Source organism: Chlamydotis macqueenii, chromosome 3, assembly GCF_036417535.1.
Source record: "Chlamydotis macqueenii isolate bChlMac1 chromosome 3, bChlMac1.mat, whole genome shotgun sequence".
NCBI classification, from domain to species: domain Eukaryota; kingdom Metazoa; phylum Chordata; class Aves; order Otidiformes; family Otididae; genus Chlamydotis; species Chlamydotis macqueenii.
The window spans coordinates 47,676,560-47,696,819 of NC_141558.1; the positions used below are offsets into that span (position 1 = coordinate 47,676,560).

At 40.3% G+C, this 20,260-nt stretch overlaps 1 protein-coding gene across 1 annotated transcript in view; it reads right to left on the reverse strand.

Moving 5' to 3' along the window:
- Positions 1 to 8,357: 8,357 nt before the first annotated feature.
- Positions 8,358 to 20,260, reverse strand: part of POPDC1 (popeye domain cAMP effector 1) — a 29,733-nt gene continuing 17,830 nt past the window's right edge. Inside the window, exons 6-8 of the mRNA XM_086744110.1 lie at positions 19,803 to 19,970; positions 16,195 to 16,336; positions 8,358 to 8,666 (exon numbers count right to left, since the gene is read on the reverse strand). Of these exons, the coding sequence (XP_086600236.1) occupies positions 8,542 to 8,666; positions 16,195 to 16,336; positions 19,803 to 19,970 (435 nt within the window). The 3' untranslated portion in view covers positions 8,358 to 8,541. The remainder of the gene's footprint in view (positions 8,667 to 16,194; positions 16,337 to 19,802; positions 19,971 to 20,260) is intronic.

The following is a 20,260-nucleotide window of genomic DNA, read 5'->3' on the forward strand; positions in this document are numbered from 1 at the left end:
ACTCATAGTAATTGGTTTATACAATTAAAGGATGTCTGAGACACACCAGGAGAGGTTTTTTCAGGGGGAAAAAAACCCCAACTTTTTAACAAACTTCACTTTTTTCTATTTAAGTAATATGATTTCTCCTTTGACATTTAACGTAAGGATATGTGTTTAAACTTTCACGTTCTATAAGGTCTTTTACAACATATCCTATGCACATAAAAAAACCCCCAACATTTTCTATTCAATACGCTCTAAGTCAAAAGAAGCAGTAGTCTATTAGATAGTTATTCCTCTAAACACACTGCTAACTGATGTCAACAAAAGGGTTTTGTGTTTTTTTTTTTTTTTTGTTGTTGTTGCTAATAATACAGTGTAGTGGTGAGCTTATAAATGAGCATAATAAAGTTTCCTTCGATAACTCTCCCTACTGCCAGATTTGGTTCAAAGAAAGAAAGAGGAGAGGGACCAGGAAAGAGACAGCTAGCCAGCCCCACAGTGAGCTCCATTTCTCCACAGGGTTTCCAGAACTGTAACTCAAATTTTCCACGCTCACCACCAAGCATCTTGATTTTAGACAATAATTGTATCATTGTGAATTCCCCCTTACACTTGCAAAGATGAAATACCAGCTGGAACACAGGACTAAATCTAGCCCCCTCTCTGAGAGGGCCAAACCCCTGCGGAGGTGTAAGCCATGGGCACTACGCAGACCCTTTGCCCTGCACTCAGGATCACTTACCTCTCCCCAGCCCACAAGCACCAACCGCCACGGACGTGCACCACAGCAGCAGCAGTGGTTCAAGCACACCCCACAGACGCATCTTCAGAGGTTCTTTCAAGCATGAAGGAGGATCTGCCTCAACTCCAAGAAGACAGCGATCACCTCTACCACACCCAGTTGCTGATCTACTCCTGCTGCCTCCACTCACTGCTCTCTCCTCACACCCAGCCAAATGGATCGGCCACCTCCACCTAGGCTTGCCAATTGCTGATGGCCTGGGTGCGATCTCCATGCTGAGGGAAAAAAACCTGAACAACTGTCCCCCAGCTTACCAGCCAATAGTTATGTGCTCAAGGAAAGGGAAATGGTGGTGGAGGTGTGATGGGAGAATGTCAACAGAACAATAATGCTGTGATTTTAAGATATTTAACTAATGTGTAAAAAGATCTCTTTAAAGTCCTGGCTTGCTGTCTTGCTTCCCTGGAAGTGACTGCACACCTCATGCCTCCATGCTCATCCCACAAGCTGGCACCTGGAGGTCTACTAGAAGAGCAATCCTTCTTCTCAAACTATAACAACTCATTTGTGTAGCAAGCTGTCCTGGTTTCAGCAGGGATGGAGTTAATTTTCTTCTCAGTAGCCGGTGTGTTTTGGATTTTGTGTGTGAAGAATGTTGATAAAAATGAGTTGTTGTTAATGAGACCAACGACACTGTCTGGCTTTCTAAGTCTCGTTAATGTGCAGATGCGGGAAGCTGGGCAAAAGACAGACAGAATAATTGATCCAAACTGGCCAAAGAGAGTATTCCATGCCATAAACGTCATGCTCAGTATATAAGTGGGGGTTGCCCATGGGAGGGGGCATCATTTTCAGGTATTCCTTTTCTTGTTGGGTAGCCATTCGGGCACCCTTGGCATCCTTTTCTTCTCTCTTGCTTGCTGGCATCGTTCCCTCTACCTTGCTAGCTTGCTCTCCCCCCTTTGCTTGCTGCTCGGTGTTGTTCCTGTGATCGCTGCTCGGGACGGGCTGCGTCGGTCATTCAGACATCGGGTGGTGAGAAATCGTACATTGTTCATTTTGTATATTTTGTATATATTAATATCCTTACATCCTGTTAGCTTTGTAGTTTTTAGTATTTTTAGTAAACTGTTTTTATCTCAACCCACGAGTTTTCCTTTCTTCCCAATTTCTCTCCCCCGTCCCACTGGGTAGGGGGAGGGTGAATAAGAAACTGTGTGGTGATCCGGGCTAAACCACCACACAAGCATAAGTTAGTAAAGTGAAACAAAAAAACAAAAAACAAAAAAACAAACAAACAAAAAAAGATAATTGTTTTGTGTTTAGCTACACCTGCATTAGGGCTGATTCTCACCCTTTTGTCATTTACATGAACCTCTGCAGTGCACGAACCTTCCCAGGCTGAGCAAATGTGGTCAGATAGCTGCCCAGGTTTTCCTTTATCTCTATCTAGACAAAGCTGTCATCCTAAGTCATCTCCAGATTAACGGAATAAGAACAGAAATGTGTTTTCATTCTGTTAGAGCATTTTATATACGATCAGTTTTGCTTCTGCCCTTCATCACAAGCCATTTTGCCTGCTGCGTCTGTGTTTTACATTGTTTGGATAGAAGCCCAAGAAACACTGAACAATATAAAAAGCATAATGTAAAACTCCAGAGGGTGTGATCAGGGAAATTATTTTTAAAAAATTGAAGATAGCATGCTTTCTTCAGTATTTGAAAGCATAGATGATTCATATTTCTTCACAGACAATTTTGGCAGACAATGTCTATACTATTATTAAATTCCTTCATTTTCTGGAACAGAGCAGAGCACTGAGTACCAGCGGACAGAACGGTATTGATGCAATAGCACACAAGTGGATGCATGTCAAGAGGCATTGCTTTTGATCTGTTCTTTGCTACAAAGGATGACGGGGAATTGTTATCCCAAAAGCACTTTGCACAGGAAATCAGGATGTGGCCATAACAGATATGAATCCCCCAGGAGCAAGTTAAGGAGGAATTCAAGTGTGGTAAATTGCAGTGGCTGGGCAATATTTATCTGAGGCATCCAACAGCTACAGTGGGTGTCTGGAAATCATAGCACAACTTACGTCCATCCCTGTGCAAAGCCCTAATTCCTACTGGAGCACTGACTTACAGGTCCTAAAGAGGTTTCTGAAAAATAAAACTCTTGGGCTTCTACAGGTATTTAGCATACACACAGGCATGGCATGGCAGTAACTTACTTAGATTTGTACTTTATGTTCGTTAGGTGCTAAGTAAATGTTCTCATGGACTAAAATTCAGCTGATAGTTAAGCTCACTGAAAATACTTTATTCTACCTGTAGTCATACAAACTTTATCCACTGAAAAAGTTTATTCTGTTAAATGGCCCAAAAAAAGCCCATCAATCTTTGTCTCTTTGTGGAGAGCTCTGCGGTGCTTTCCTTTTTGAACAAAATATGGGGACTGTATCGCAATCAATACTGAGCGATCCTGCAACTTTTGCTTTTGTATTACCTCTCTGCACTCTCTAATGACTCTCATCATCATCATGCTCTCAGGAAGTTGAGATGTCAAGGCTAATTAATTGAGATGGTTTGTCTTCTCTTATTAATCCCTTAAGTACTGAGAACCCACTCCCCTTTAATCAGAAGCAGCTGTGACCAGCGTGGCGACAGAGACGGAAAAACATTTTAAGGCGAGGCACTTCCTCCGACTACATTTCTGAAACAATAATTAAAGTAACTGTTGCTGCGATGCCAGTAATAGTGTTAAAATGTGTCACTACAATTTCACTTCCCAAAATTCCATCCAACCCGTTTGTGAAGGTATCTGTGACGGCCTATCATGCACAATGTTGCTCTGAGAAATTGCTGCCTTCAGGGTGTGAAGATACTTTCCAAGTCTTTACTTTGGCAATAGGCTCTGCCTAGATGCTGGAAATTTACTGAAGAACCAAGCTCTCGCCTTTTAACTGTATCAACATTGCTACTCTTCATTATATATATATAATTTTTTTACTGAAGCATCTCTTTTGTTAGATCTTTATTTGATCTATGCCTTAGAAAGCAAAGAAAGTAGCCTATTTTCCATAAGGAGAAAATTGCACTTATTTCATAAAGGGAAATAGTATAGGGGAAAAAGAAAGCATTTAGTATTTGCATATCAGTTCAACACATTATTTTTTAAAAAGTTTAAATACATTGGGCTTGTTTATAAAGTGACTATTTAAAAAGAGGGTTATCTAAACTACATTCATATTATTGAAAGAGTTTTGATAGAATCATAGAATGGTTTGGGTTGGAAGGGACCTTTAAAGGCCATCTAGTCCGACCCCTCTGCAAGGAGCAGGGATGTCTCCAACCAGATCAGGTTGCTCAGAGCCCTGTTCATGCCACGCCCATCCTCTACCCACACACACTTTGAATTATTACAGGATGCTTTTCCTTACCTTCTGCAACAGCAATAGAAAATTCAATACAGAAAAGCAGGCTACAATCTATTTTACCTTCTGTTGTCTCAGAAACAACTCTATTCGAAACAAGAGGGACAGAGTGTTCTGGTTTTGTTAGTGAGGGGGGCCCTAAGGTGGTAGCTTCTGTAGGAAACTGCTAGAAGTTGCTCCCCTTTGTTCAGTGGACTCGGCCGGGCCTAGGGCGGACCCGCTGCTGGCCAAGGCCAAGCCAATTGGTAGCAGAATGTCCCGTGATAACGCCTCTGCGATAACGTATTTAAGTAGGGGAAAACAGAAAAAAGAGGGAAGAGAAGATGTGAAGCAGCTGAGCGGGGGGCAGAGAGGGGGAGGCGTGAGCCTCATGGGCCTTGCAGGCCTCACCTTCTGGCCTCCCGCCGGACAGCCGACTGGGCCCAACTCGGCCCGGCCCGGCTGCAAGAAGTGGAGAGGAGATGAGAAGTGAATAAGATGTAAAAAGGATCCTGAGAGGCGTCTGCCAGCCTGTTGTGAGGAACGGCTGCAGACGCCAAGGTCAGTGAAGAAGGACGGGGAGGAGTAATATGGCTCCTGGCCAAGATTCCTCTGCAACTCGTGGTGAAGACCATGGTGGAGCGGGTTGTCCCCCTGCAGCCCATGGAGGTCCACGGAGGGGCAGAGATCCACCTGCAGCCCGTGGAGGACCCCACGCCGGAGCAGGTGGAGGCCTGAAGGAGGCTGTGGCCCGTGGAGGGCCCGCTGGGACAGCTGTTCTGGAGGGACTGCACCCTGTGGAAGAGATGACCCACGCTGGAGCAGTTTCACAAAGGACTGTGGCCCGTGGGAGGGACCCCACGTTGGAGCAGAGGAGGAATGCGAGGAGTTCTTCCCCTGACGATGATACAGCGGCGTAAAACAACGCGTGATGAACTGACCGCGACCCCCATTCCCTTTTCCGCCCCCGTGCCGCTCGGGAGGGGAAGGTAGTAGAGATAATGTTAAGCCCGGGAAGAGGGAGGGGTGGGGGGGAGGTTATCTTGTTCCCTGTCTCATTCTCCTGCTAATTTTAGAAATAAATGAATAGTTTTCCCCAAGTCGAGTCTGTTTTGCCCGTGACGGTAACTTTAAGGATTTCTCCCCGTCCTTATCTCAAACCTTGAGCCGTTTTTCTTATATCATCTCCCCCTATTCTCTCGGAGAGTGGGGGGAGCGAGAGAGAGACTGAGTAGTCTGGTCCTGATCGGGGCTGAACTACGACACAGAGGTAAACAGACTTTGCAAGTTGTGTTTATTAAGTAAACTTAAGAAACTCATCAGGAGTTTTAAAACTACCAGTTACATACTTTTAGGTAATAAAATGTATCGCTTCTGGTAGACCAACACAGTTATTTATCATTATTTGCAGTGTTACTGCCGTCATATCCTTAGCATGTGTGATGCTTTGCAGGCATAAAGATGACTTGGTTCTTGTTCCCAGACAGCAGACAAGAGCTTATGGTCCTGAGGCTGGGATACACAACAGGTAAGCAGATCTCTGCTCCTGCACAGCCTCCCCCATTTTTAAGACAGATTTTGTTCAGGAGATGCAATCTCTCCAGGCATTGAATATTGGTTGAATTGATAACAATACAAGAGAAATTAAAAGGAAACTGCTATTTTTACTTCAGTTACTCTGGGTTTTCTGGTTATGGCTAAACTGTATGAGCTCTATTCCACCAGCTTGGTTTTCCGTTTTAAAGGAGTTTGAAAACTGTCAGAAGTTTGGGAAAATTACATCAGGACAAGGACACGCCTCCCCTGTATCTCCTCAGAAGTAAGATAATTCCCATTTCCTCTCTTACTGTCTCACCAGCCAAGATGCAACCTCAGAGACACAGCCACTGCCCTTAAGACACTGAACCAATGATGCATTTTCTCCCTATGCATCAGAGATACTTTGTTTGTAATCCAGGGAGGAGGAGAGAGCTCTTTGCATATTTTCAGCACAAACAATTTTCTTACATGATTTTTTAGTCCTAACTGCTAAAAATCATGCGTCAGCATCCTTCTTCGGACTGACATGTTTTAGCCACAGTGATCATTTTCTCTGTAATGAGTAAAATATCACTTCTTACGCAGAGCTTGAAACTGCTGCTGGAAGCAAGGAAGCCTTCACCCACTGATTGGGGAGTCAGCACCATGTTGCTTACACAGCTTGATAATCAACTACTTGGAATAGCTTTTGTAAAACCTACAGAAATATACAGAAACATTTTATTTACAAAGTCTGGTTGTGTTGTAATCCAAAAGGAAAGTAAGCATTTAGAGATATGATCCTCCACATAGCAATCTTCCTGTATCAGCACTTGTTAATAGTTTTGTCTCCATCATTAGATTTCCATGCATTTGGAAGTTGACCTTGCGTTAGCAGGAGGCTAGATCAGATGACCTGCAGAGGTCTCAACCTAAAAAAAAAATAATCTGTATTTCTATAATTTATCCTATTGAAATGTTCTGCAAGTATTCTTTTCATTAAAAGAAACATGGTATCAAAAAACTTAAACAACTTCACAACTTTACACCAAGTAGTCACTGGAGTGATGAGGATACATATTTCTGCTTTAGTATGCCTTTTATTTCTTGCACAGAGAACATTTCATATTTTTCTAATATATTCAATTTTCTAATTGTCTACTGTATTTTCTTCATAGTATAATCTATTCAGTTGCTAGTATTTGACTGTCAGCTACTAAGAATGTGGTATAGTTTTAAATATGTATCTATATTTTAGTTGCTGAATCCCAGTTGTACCCCAGCAGACTCCCAACTTCTCCTACCTATCATTTTGTTTTATCAAACCAGTGGTTTTAAAAGCTGTTCCAACTAACACTTGTGCATAAGCTACAACAGCTGCAGGAGGACTCCCTATTTCCTACATATAGTTTCATAACATCAAATCAGAATCAGATTTAAAGTACATCAATTCCAGCAGGAGCCAATGTGCTCGCTTTTGCATATGTGTGGCATAAAGATATTTTACATCTATTTAGGCAAATTAGTAATTATACCTCACCTCAGCGCGGCATTTTTAATAATGCAAAACTGACCAAACGGCAGGACGTATTGATGTAATATTAAACACTGGATTTAAATTCACAGAAGTAGGAACACCGACAATGTGGGCCATCTTCCCAATTGTTTATCTGCACATTTTGATACGGCACAAGCTTTTGAGAAGGGAATAAATAAGTTATGTAAGTCAGATGCAGGCTGATTCAAAGATGCTTTGTCAGGAAAAATTTTAGAACTAAAATGGAGTCACAGAAAACAGAGCAAAACCAGACTCCGACAGCTCTGACCGCTTGAGAGTTTATGCCAAACTTCTCTTACTGTATGTATTGCAGTTTTGTGCAATTTGAGAAATGGAATAGTATCTATTTTATGTTATATTTAGTTAAAATATACCATTTGTTGCATAACAAAATCTCAAGAACTGTCAAAGCACAGAAGGACAGCTACCCATCTACATGTCTCCACGTATCTCCGACAGGACTTCTACAAGTGCCTCTTACAAAGGCTTCCAATGCTTCCCATTATGAGACTGTGTTTTACTGTACTAGCAGCTACCCAGTTTTGAGGTCTGAACTGAATTTCCTATATCAAATGTCAATTGTACCTCACATACTGCTGTGTGGAAAGGTGAATCCAGAAGAGCTCAATCACTCCATGGATCAGACTAAGGAAAAGCACAGATTTCAGTGTAATACAGTTACCTAAAGAAGAAAAAGTTAAGGTTGGAAAGGCAACATTAAATCTAAATATTTGGCCAAGTAAAATGAAAATTGAAGTCATTATTACAATTATAGAGTCACACATTCAGGTTGAGAAATGCCAGAATTAGACGCAAATACCTACCAAAAGGCGCAGAAGAGCGTGTGCACTACTTCACATGGAAGTCTCACAAACAATGATGGTAGGTAACAGCAGCATGGCTTTGGAAATACAGTTTCAAAATCTCCCGCTGAAAAACATCAAAATATAGGCCTCCATAAGTTTCTAAGAAATGTATGGATATGAAACTGGGGATATTCTGCAATGAGTAAGTCTCCAAAAATTTCAGGCTAGTCAGCCACTTAATACCAAATTTACGATGGCAAGAGTCAAAGTAAAAATAAAGCAAATACTCATGTCCAGAAAACAAAAATAAAACCCATACAAGTTTGGTTTTTTTAATTTTTATTTAGAAGTAAAATAAAATGTGACATTTCTTTCCATCTAGAAGCCACTGACACATGCTGTAGTAAATTCAAACATGGAGAGGTGGTTTTAGCTTTCAGATTCCTCCCAAATTCAACTTCATCCTCTGGCACTGGAGCTTTGTACAAGCTCTGATATGCCTGAGGGATACATCTGTTTAAGGCAGCCGCTGGAGTTCAAGCTTATCAGCAGATGGTGCTTCAAAGACGTCATCTTCAACATTTTCTTCTATTGGCTTCATTTTTGCCGAAGTTCTCAAGTAGGGAGACGTCCGGCCCGGGCCTGCCACAGTTACAAAGAAATTACCAATTAATTTAACACCACATACCTGCTACATACACCTATTTGTGACAAAGTGTACACAATCCGATGACCCTGTCCTAGGTCCCTCATGAAAGGATTTTACAAGTGAAGGCTTCTTTGTTATTTGGCCACAGGCATCAGGAAATCTAGACATGGGACAGCCAAGCTGCTACGAACCAGCAATGCCTCTGAGGTTCAAACCCTGCAGCTGGCCACAGACACAGAATCTTCCCCAAATTCACTGCAAATCCTGACTGCATGAGGTGCCCGAAGCCAGGTCTTTGGTGATTATTTTCTCACCATTACACTCGCCCACCAGTTCTTTTCCACAAACGATGATGTGAATGACTGGTATGTGCATTTGCACACTTGCCTCAGCTGTGAAAAAATTCCTCTGTGTACTGGGCAAAGCTCAGGTGGGTACCTGATCACAGCCCTAACTGCCTTAAAAGCATGGTAACGTAAAACTAATACCCCCACACAACCAATCATAGAGAAAACAAGAAAATGGGTGAAGGTCATGTAACTTTTGGCTGACAGCGATTTCATTGCTCTAAGACAGTATTTTAGAAAAGCAGCAACTCAAAGCTTGCCAGAGCAAAGCACACACAATGGCCACTGCTGGTAAGATATTAAATGGAGTTTTTTGTGCAAGTTAACACTGCAAACTACTTCTATTGTAGTCACATTTTCAGCATGAGGGTTTAACCAGAGAGCTCCTTTGACATCAGACAAGCAGGCTTACCTCCCATTGTCCACTCTGAAATTACATCTGTACTTCGACATTTTTTTCTCTCAGTACCCCTCTTCTAAACAACCACAATGGTAGAAGGTCGTAAACAGATACAATACGATGACCAAAAAGAGCAGGGAAATCTTTGAAATATCATTTTAGAAGAAAAGACCAAGAGGTAGTGGTCCTGTCTGACAGGTCATTGATATACTAGCTAAAAATCCAATTTTTCCTGAAAAAAATACTGATAGCCATAATATACTCATATTGCAGGGCTATTCTTATTACTTAAAAAAAAAAAAAGGTTTATCAGACATATAGTAAAGTGCTCTGCTAAGAAAGCTTATTTATGAAGGAGGACTCCTTTGTGCTGCGTACGTTACATACAGAGAACAAAATACAGCTACTGGCAAGACCAACCTGTTGCCGTATTACTGCATTTGTAAGTCACGTTCACACATACACTGTTTGGAATTAGCTTTTCAGAACTTTTCATGTTAAAAATGTATTAGTCTTTTCTTCTGGCATTCAAAAACTACTTTAACTGCCATGATAAAGGGTTACTCAAACATATTTTTAAATATTGGAATTGTTAAGCACTTCTTCTCACACAGATGGGGTTTTATAGCCTAAGCAAGCGATGACTACATCATTTAATTGTCTAAATCCAAGGTTTGTGGGTACACCTGGATATAAAATTGTCTTTGTTGAGAGAGACCAACAAATTACACTCAAAGGTGACAGGACACCTGAAAATACTGGATTACAGTTTCAGCTTTCCTTTTTTTTTTTTTTTAGATTTTTGTATCAGTAAAGTTTATTGCCATTTTTAGACTGTCTCTCTTTTGTTTCAAAGTGCTTAGATCTCTCCAGAGATCAGAAGTAAGAAGCCATAAATCTGTTCAACAGGATCCAGTACAAGGTCTGATGCTGTCAAGTTGTTTGGTTCAAAAACATGCCCTCATTTTCTCCAAATACAAAAGCCTTGTCTACCGATGCCTCTATCCAGTGTAGGACAGATGTTCAAGAGACTGAGTCAGACCTTGAACCCAGGCCTTCAATGCTCTACTCTGTTGCCCCCTCTTCAGGACCTAACTCAAATGTCCATTAAAACAGCGTTTCCCATGAAACACAATCCTGCTTTTCACCGCAAGTTGGGTATAACATAGGTAACACACATAATGAGATAATACCAATTAAAGCATTACCAAATCAAAACTTTTTTACATTCCTGTGTAGCTTAAAAATTTGCAAATACAGATTGATAGATCAGCATATATGAGTGATCTAAACCAAGCAGAATAGAAAAAGAGACTGTATCAATAAGTGTATGAATGACTACCAAGTAACAGAATTATTGAACAGAAACCAATACTGAAATGTTTTTTAAAGGCCTGAAATTTAGGTGAAGCTACCTTTGTAATCAGGTTGAACTATTTCTGCTTAACTCAAATTTTGGAAAAACAGATACATCAATTTTATTTACTAATAAATTACACACAGATGGATCACGGATGCCAAGCGCACAAGTACCACGCGATAAACAAATCCCACATTAATACCTTTTTGAGGATGCTTGCTGAGTTAGTGTGATATTATCAACAGAAAACATCATGCTGCAAACGACTCACTCCGTAAGCATTATAGAACTCTTGTTGGTTATTTCCTTAATATAAAAGCAAACAGTTAGTTGGGTTTCTTAGTTAATTACATTCAAAACACAGTTTTGTTAGTAATTGTAGTTTGGGGCCTACTAATTAGTATTTTTCACTCTTTCACTGCTAAACACTTTGAAAAAACTTTATATCAATTTCTTTAGAAAATGAGTCAAAGCCGGTAGTTTGTAGAACAGATAAAAACATAATTAAAAACTTTGGATTATACAAAAACATAAATGCTCAATTTTTCAAGAATATGGAAATTAGGAGAATAAGACTTGTCTGTATTGTAGTAGTCAAATATCATATTTGTAATGGGAAGTTTTTGTCTACACAACAATCAATCACCTAGCAATGACAAGACAGTATTCCTGCAGAGCTCCTGGACACGTAAGCTTCTCTTATTCATTTCTTCTTCTAATTAAAAAGTTATTTCCGTATGGTCCTTATTAAATTTAAAAATGAGGGGGTGGGTTGTTGTTGGTTTTTTTTTTTTAATAAACGAATGTATGATTGCAGAAGGAGGATCCAGGGGAACAGCACTGGGACAGTTCGACTCAGTACGTACCTCGCACGGAATCTTAAAAACCAGACAAATAAAAAGCAGAATGACTGCTGCACTGAAAATATATAGGAGAAGTTTTTTCAAAACAGAACAGTAGGAAGGTAAGTGGCAGCTTTTTTGTTCAGTTTTCCCTGTGATCTGAAAAAAAAGTGCATACATGGCCACAATCCACATTGAAAGCAAATCTCTAAGCAGAGGTCACCGTGGTGGCAAACCCATCACTGGCAATGACAGTACTCAGGAATAACTAACAAGCTATTTTGGTAAAAAGAATGATTGAAGTGTTACAGTTTAGTGACATAAATAACCTTTCATGAAGAAATTTTACCAACCTTTTATAGAAATCAGAAATTTTGCATTAATTAAAATGCACAAAGAAATAAAGAACGGTATTTCCTGAGGGGTATGACAAACTGGTGGATGGGTAACCCCTCTGCCTCCCCAAAAGTAAAGAAAGCACTGGACCTGGGAGGCTGCTGCCACACTTACTGTTCCCAGTGGGGTGGTGGCAGTGGTAGTTATCAACTACACCAATCACTGTTGGATTGAGCAATTCTTGGAACATAAAAGACATTTAAACCCCTACTTTGGGGAAAGCACACACCAGAAAATACGGTACACAAACCAAGGAAAAGTACAACAGAGAAAAGTGTATTTATCAAGTATGGGCTAAGCATGGCTACATCTTAGGGATTAACGTAATTACAGCTGAACACGTCATGCACCTAGATTACTTTCTCCCGAAGTCAAAATACTGGTGTAAGTGTTCTGCTGCTAAGCCTGAAAGAGAATGTTAATTCTAGCTAATTGCACAAACACATTTTCACAATTTCTTCCAGGCTTCAATTTCATGGAGCTTTGCCATGGAACAGGTGAAAAGCCAGTCAACAGCTTATGGGTAAAGATCAGAGAACAGACCAACACAGGAGACTTCGTGGCAGGTATCAGGCTGCCTGATCAAAAAGAGTAAGTAAATAAAAGCCTTCTTTAGACAACTGGATGAAGCCTCGTGATTGCAGTACTCTTGGGGAACTTTAACCATCCCAGTATCTGGTGGAAAGTCAAGAGGCCTGGGAGCAAGCAGTCCGGGAGATTTCTGGAGAGCGTAGCAGACAACTTCTTCGCACAAGTGATTGATGAGCCAACTAGGGAAGGTGTTCTGCTGGACCTGTCACTGACAAACAAGGAAGAACTCATCAGGGAGCTGAAGGCTGATGGTAACCTTGACTGCAGTGTCCAGGAGCTGGTGGAGTTTAAGATACTGAGAAGCGTGCAAGACAAATAGTAAAGTTACAACCCTGGACTTGAGGACAGGGGACTATGGCTTGCTTAGGGATCTACTCAGCATGAACCCAAGGGACATGGCCTGCAAGGGCAAAGGGACCCAAGGACGGATGGTTGATCTTCAAGGACGCCTTCCTCAAAACACAAGGACAGTCCATTCCAGTGTACAGAAAGTCAAGCAAGCGTGGTAGAAGGCTGGAATAGATGAACATGAGAGTCCTGACAGAGTTCAAACACACACACACGTGGAAGCAGGGACAAGCTGCTTGGGGGGAATACAGAAACATGGCCCAAGCATGCAGGGATGGAATAGGAAAGACAAAGCTTAGCTGGACCTGGATCTACTGAAGGGCAACAAGAAGGGCTTCTACAAATACATCAGCAACAAAAGGAAGACCAGGGAAACTGTGAGGCTATGGCTCAGTGGGGCACAGGACCTAGGGACACAGAAAAGGCTGAGATATTAAAAAACAACTTTCCTTCAGGTTTTACTTTACAGGTTTGTATTGAGACCTCCCAGTTCTCTGAGTCTAGTGGTGGAGACTGGGAGAGTGATACTTGACTCACAGCAAAGCCAGACTGAGTTAGGGATCACTGAAGTCAACAGGGCAAACACAAGGCAGTAGAACCCACATGTGCTGCATCCAAGGGTGCTGAGGGTTGGCTGATGCATTTGTAAGCCCACTCTATCATCTTGGAAAGGTCATGGCAGTCAGAGGAGAGAAAAAAAAGGCCAATGTCATGACCATTTTCAAGAAGGGCAAAGAGAAGCACCCAGGGAACTACTGGCCTACCAGCCTAACCTCAGTCCTTAGAAAGATTATGGAGCCTGTTTTCCTGGAAGCTATGTCCAAGTACATGAAGGACTGGAAGGTAAATGGGAAAGCAAACATGGATGTACCATGGGCAGATTGTGCCTGACCAGTCTGACCACCTTCTGTGGTGAAATTATGGGCTCTGTGGATGCAGGGAGTACAGTGGATACTGTTTACCTGGACTGTTGCATGGGTCTCCACAGCCTGGCATAGAATCCTTCCAGCCAAATGGGTGAGAAATGGACTGGATATATGGACTACAGCTTCAGTGGAAAATTCACTGGACTGCTGAGTTCACAGGGTGGTGAACAGCAGTACAAAACCCTGCTGGCAGCTGGTTATCAGGTGTCCCTTGAGGGCCAATACCAAGGCCTATAACATCCAATACATTAACGATCTGGATGATGGGGCAGATTGCACCGTCATCAAGTTCACAGACAACTGCCAAGTAGTGAGGGAAACTGGTGATAGGCCAGAGGGTAGTCAGAATGGGCCTTCAGAGGCTGGAGAAAAGAACTGACAGAAACCACGTGAAGTTCAACAAAGGCAAATTCCTGCACCTGGGACATGACAAACCTACACAGCAGTACAGCCTGGGCATCAAGCAGCTTTGCAGAAACAGACCTGGGGGTCCTGGTGGACACAAAATGGAATATGAGTCAGCAGAGTGCCCCTGCAGTGAAGAAGGCCATCCATATATTGGGCCATATTAGCAAGAGCATAGCTAGCAGGTCAATGAAATAGATTAATCCCCTCTATTTGGCACGTGTGAGACATGATCTGCAGTGCTGTGTCCAGGTTTGAGCTTCCCCGTACAAGAAAGACATGGACATACTGGAGTGAGTGCAGTGGAGAGCAACCAAGATGGTCAGGGGCTGGAGCACATGACGTAGATGAAGAGGTTGCAAGAACTGGGTGTGTTCAGCCTTATGAACAGAAGGTTCTCAGGGGATCTTACTGTTGTCTTCGGCTACCTAATGGAAGGGTATAAAGAATACAGAGCAGACTCTTCTTGGAGGCATGCACTAAAGAACAAAGGACAACAGTCATGAGTTGTAGTAAGGGAAATCTTTTTCATCGTGAGGCTCATAAGGCCCTGCAACAGGTTGCCCAGAGAGGCTGTGAAATCTTCCATCTTGGAAACATTCAAAGCTTGACTGGACAGGGCCCTGAGCAACCTGCCCTAGCTGACCCTGCTTTGAATACGGAGTTGGACTAGACAATCTCCAGAGGTTCCTTCCAACCTCAGCTCTTGTTCCATGATTCTAAATGTTCTTTCAGGGAACAGGGGAGAAATAAAGGAAACAACACTGGAATTGTCATCCAACTATATCCCAGCTGTCACTCTCAGCTTTCTAGTAGGGTGAAAGACTAGCAGGGCTTTTGGTTCCATCTATCTGGGCATACAGACTACACCAATGTTAAGCAGTGAAAACAGACAGGCCCTCCAAGCCTGAAGGAGTTCCTGGATGAGAACTGTGAGGAACACAATGGAAAACATAATTAAACAGGCAAGTGCAAACACTTTAAAACACTTTCTCTTCTTAGTAGAGAGTTTAACCATAATAAATAACTGGCAGTGATTTTTCCTCATATATTTAAATTCTAATTACTAAAGAATAATATTTCCCAAATCAAAATAAATAACCCTATATGATCCTTTTGAATTCTGTTAAACTAACTGCTTATGCCAAATGAGAAAAATTGTGCATCTTCCGGGTTTTTTTTTTTTTAAAGCTGCTTTCAGAGTTCAGACTAGTGTTGAACTTGATATTTAGGAAAATTAAAAGTAAAAAATAACAATAGCCTAGAAAGAACAACTTACGAAGTTTCTATAAAGGAATAAATTCCAAAAGTAGGAGCAAAAAGGTCAGACATGTTTTCTTCCCTCATTTCATCTGTTCTCTATTACTCCTGTCATACAAAGCACAGGGGAGGAGAGCCTGACAGGGTATTTGGAGATTTTCCAGGTGGCATCAAAGTGTTAGTTGTACACCACATTTCTCCAGATCCTGCCAGTACAAACTACCTCAGGAGGAAATGCAGAGCACCAAGTTGCTGAGGGAAAAAGTTTTGTTTGGGTTTTTAATATCTACAAGCACCAGTCACAGACCAAAGGAGATACTACTGTGACAAGCACTGTACATTCAGAGTCTTGCCCCACTGCTATAAACATTCCATATTATGCCTACACATTCATGTTATGTAAAACATTATTACAATACATGCTGGTTTTTTTCCAGTGTCTAGATGAAGAAGTTTCAGTTAGCATACAAAGCCTTATGCATATTACGAATTCCCAACAGTTAGGTCCCTCCACTTAGCTGATATACAGCAGCATCCAAAAAAAGCTACAGTCTGCTCCCACTGAAGACAGCAGGAGTTCTACAATAATCTCTTATGATCAACCAAGCTGTGTTCAAAACCAGCAGAAACTGTTTTGAGCACTCACGAAGAGAGGACGCAGAGGAAGTCCCACGAAGAAACATCTGCAAGCCATCTTCACTGTCGCTGGTACTGGCCATACTGTTCCTCATCTGCATCACAGAGAGCTGTGAGCACAGACTAGGCTGTCGATCAATCTTTTTTGAAGCCTAAAAAAAAAATTAAATAAAATAATAATAATAATTTTTTTTAAAGTATCAAATAAATGAAAATAAAAAAGGAAAATAATTATTTCCTCTGTAGACGATGCTCTGGTCTCAGGTATGACTATTCATGAATCAAGAAGCTGGTTAGAGCAGAAGATTCTATGCAGTGTAAATTGATTTAAATTAAAATGGAAGATGCCAGTAATACATTGGAATTAGAACATGGACAAGCATGAAACCACAGGTTAGTTATTCAATTTTAATTCTGTTTTGCACTGGACTTTTCATGTATTTTCCTAGAGAAAAAGTTTTTATTATCTGGCAATTTATTATTCCGTCTTGCCAAACAAAACAGCATGCTACACATAGAATTTATCAGTTCATATCTTAACAGAAACTTGTTCACTTTCCTGACTTTTCCTTTCACTGTGTTAGAAAATGGTGAATGTCATTCCTTCCTACTAGATGATAATTTGGCTCTTGATTTTACTGGAGACAGATTAAATGCATCACATGAACATGATCCTCTGCCTGTCAAATGGTCTTAGGAGCTTCCATTTGCTTTAAGTAGTCTTCCTGAGAAGTCTTCGTACTATAATATTTATAGGAGACCATATATTGTACCTTTTTAAGTATTACTGCAAGTCAGAATGCTATTTTGGGTGTATGTGAAAGGTAGTAATCAGTGACAAAAGCATAATGGGTAACTCCACTTTACTGAACTTTGTCAGGAGTTAGCACCCTACTTCATGCAGAAAGGAACAACTATTTTCCCAACAGTAGTGAAAATTTCCTTAGGTAGGAGAAAATCACAAGGTTCCTTATAAAAAAAATGGATACTTTTCTCTAACACAGAATGAATTGATATTCTTATCTTCTTATTACCATCTTGATTACGAATAATCTACACTGGATTTGGTTTAGCTGTTCTCTTGTATGTCCCCTGTGTACAGAATTTTCTGTTGAAATTGTCACCAGCTAAAAAGCATTAACGACATCAGTAATATGTATATTTGACTCTTGTAATATATATTTTCAAAGGTTACTGTGATAAAACAGTTACAATAATCTTAAATTCATGTGACTATTTTCACTAAAGGCTTGGTACAAACTCAAGTTAAAGTGAAAATACCATTTAATTAAGAAATATACATATAATTGTGAGGCTTGTTTTACATATCTGTATATGACTTTAGGATGGTGAGTGAAATAGATACTCAGAGCATTAAACAAAGTGGCAAACAGAAATGTCAAAACTGTTATTAGCTGCAATAAAGTTAAATGGAATTTTTCTGGCTCATCTGTACATTATATAACTATACTTGAACTGTGCAGAGGGAAATACAGGCAGAAATAGAAAGTCCCTTTCAGCTTTGACCTGATCTAGCCCAACAGGTTGGACACCCATTTGATCTTCTGGGCTGCGCACATACAACACAACACTAATCAAAATAAACCTTCCAAAGAGCAAGGACTGCCAGTCGATGGCAGCAATACCTGCAGCTGCAACACACCAGGAGGGGCAAAAATGAGGAGGCAGAAGCCAGGGGAGCTCACTACTCTCACAAGGAGGCCTAAAACGAACACACTGATGACAAACGCTTGTACTGTTATTTTTATGGAAGTGTACAGATGTTAAGTCAAAAGAGGGGCAAAGTTTGGTGGGGTTTTTTTAATGTTTAGAATGTATGATAAGGACCTTTCACTTAAAAACAATTACAACCTTATAATGAGCATTTTATTATACTTTCAATTTTATTATAGCATTTCAATACTTATACTAGTGCTGAAGCTCTACAGTGCCAGAAGTCAGCAGCACAATTTTGTTGCACATGACTGTGTATACTATGCATGACACCCTAATGCTGTCATTCATGTGTAAAGAAAGAAAATGAGGGAAGGAAAGAGGAAAGAGAAGAGGAAAATAAAATAGAGAATAGAAAAAAAAAAGAGAAAAAGGAAAACAGAAAAAAGAAGAAAGAGGGAAAAAAAAAGGGAGAGGGCAGCGAGGAAAAATGAGAAAGAGTGGAGAACAGCAGTCTCCCAGGAGAGGCAGTCTGAATGCACACACAGGAGGCACGTCGCTACATGTTCCTTTCAGATGCCACACTCCAGAAACTATCTACTGTCTATGTAGATATGGGGTTTAATACAGAACATTCCCCTGTAATTCTTTTATTAAAACAAAAAAAAAAGCTTTAACCACACACTTTATAAGATGTATTTTATAGATGTTGCATTCCTGCTGGATAATTTTTATTTTACTGCATTAGTAAGACGAAAACAGCAGTCCAAAACAGTTTTGAGGATCTGATTGCAAGACACTAATTCTCTATTTCATTGATCAGCAGGCAGAATAAGCAGTGCTTTATTGCTGTTAAATTGTTTCTCCAGCAGTTCTTTCTTTTCTCTTTCTATAGCCAGTACAAAATTCAGAAAACTTATAATGTCTAAGTAGCCATAAAGACATTACAAGTTAAGGCTGCTGAAGTCTGTTGCATTCCTTTTGGATCATTTTCTAGTAAATTCACAACTTTGCAGAAGCAGCTATTTAACCTATGTATGAGATATTTATGGGTAATCTGATGAGAAGGATTTTTGCTCTGAGTTAGCGTCAGTGAAATCAATACAGACAGAATATGAAAATACTGTATTATAAAATGATGAAGCTTTTCATAAATGGTGAAAGTTCTTCAAATAAATTATATATGAGAATCCTACAGCCACTACATAAATCATTAAAAAAAAGCCACCAGCAGTTGAGTTACTGTCCAAATCTTGAAAAACCGTGTTACTAAGGAGACAAAATTAAAGTAAAACAAGATAATCATTATATCCATAACTACCCCCAGAGCACTCACTTGTGACACCTAAAATACTATATCTACATGCAAAGAAGAATGAGTTATATTCAAACCACTGAATATTTTATACTTACTTATATTTATTTATATGTACTTCATTCCTCCTTCCACTAACTATGTTATCAAACTAACGTTCCTCTTTTTTACATATATTTGCAACCCTCAAACGTACATTGAAATTATTGTTCTTGGCAATCAGTATTACCCAATTGTTTGACTCCAGCAAGCAACTTCTTTAAGAAAAAACCCTGAAGCTTTTTTGTATAAAGGCACCTATTTTTCACTGAGAAAGAACATTCAAGGAGAAGCACCCTTTTAGCTACTAGCCATCATGTCTACGAGTCAGTTAGAAATATTTGTGCTAGCTGATCAGCTCTGAATCTCAGTTATTCAGCTTTCTTGCATGTTACTGTGCTAACTTAACCAATATTGCTTCTGACAAAAACGCTGCACTGACTCATACTTTGTCACTAAAAGGCATGAGCGTGAATCCAGAGGCTGATAGCAGCAGGTTAAAAAAAGGTGCTTTAGGAGGATTTAAAACTGAAGTAATAACACATTTGTGTGTGGGAGGAAAACTCCCAAGCAGAACTTCAGTTGCTTACCTTGTCATTTAAGGTCGGGTCATTCAATGAATAGAGTTTATTTGTAATATCTTTGCCAATAAGATACTTAAAGATCTCATACAGAAATGGCTCCGATTCCAGAAAGTAAGTTAGCCTTTCCCTGGACCAGCACAGGAACTTGCAGTTATCATCTGCTATAATGGTGACCTGAGAAAATACATGCTCAGAATTAGCACTTCTCTCCTGCTTTAAAATAAGTGATAGCATTTTATTTGTGCCTCCAGTTAAAGCAACTCTTAAAGCCACAAAACTTTGCAGTATCCCTTAGAAAGTGATATTTACAAACATAAAACATCTCAAATATCTCAGATATTTGTTAGTATCATATTTTCAACTGATAAGCATGACCAGTTTGTTTTTCAGAAAACCTGGGGGAGATAATAGGGAAAAATCTCTCCTAAGTTCCAAACTGTAAAAGCATTTATGTTAGAGCTGAG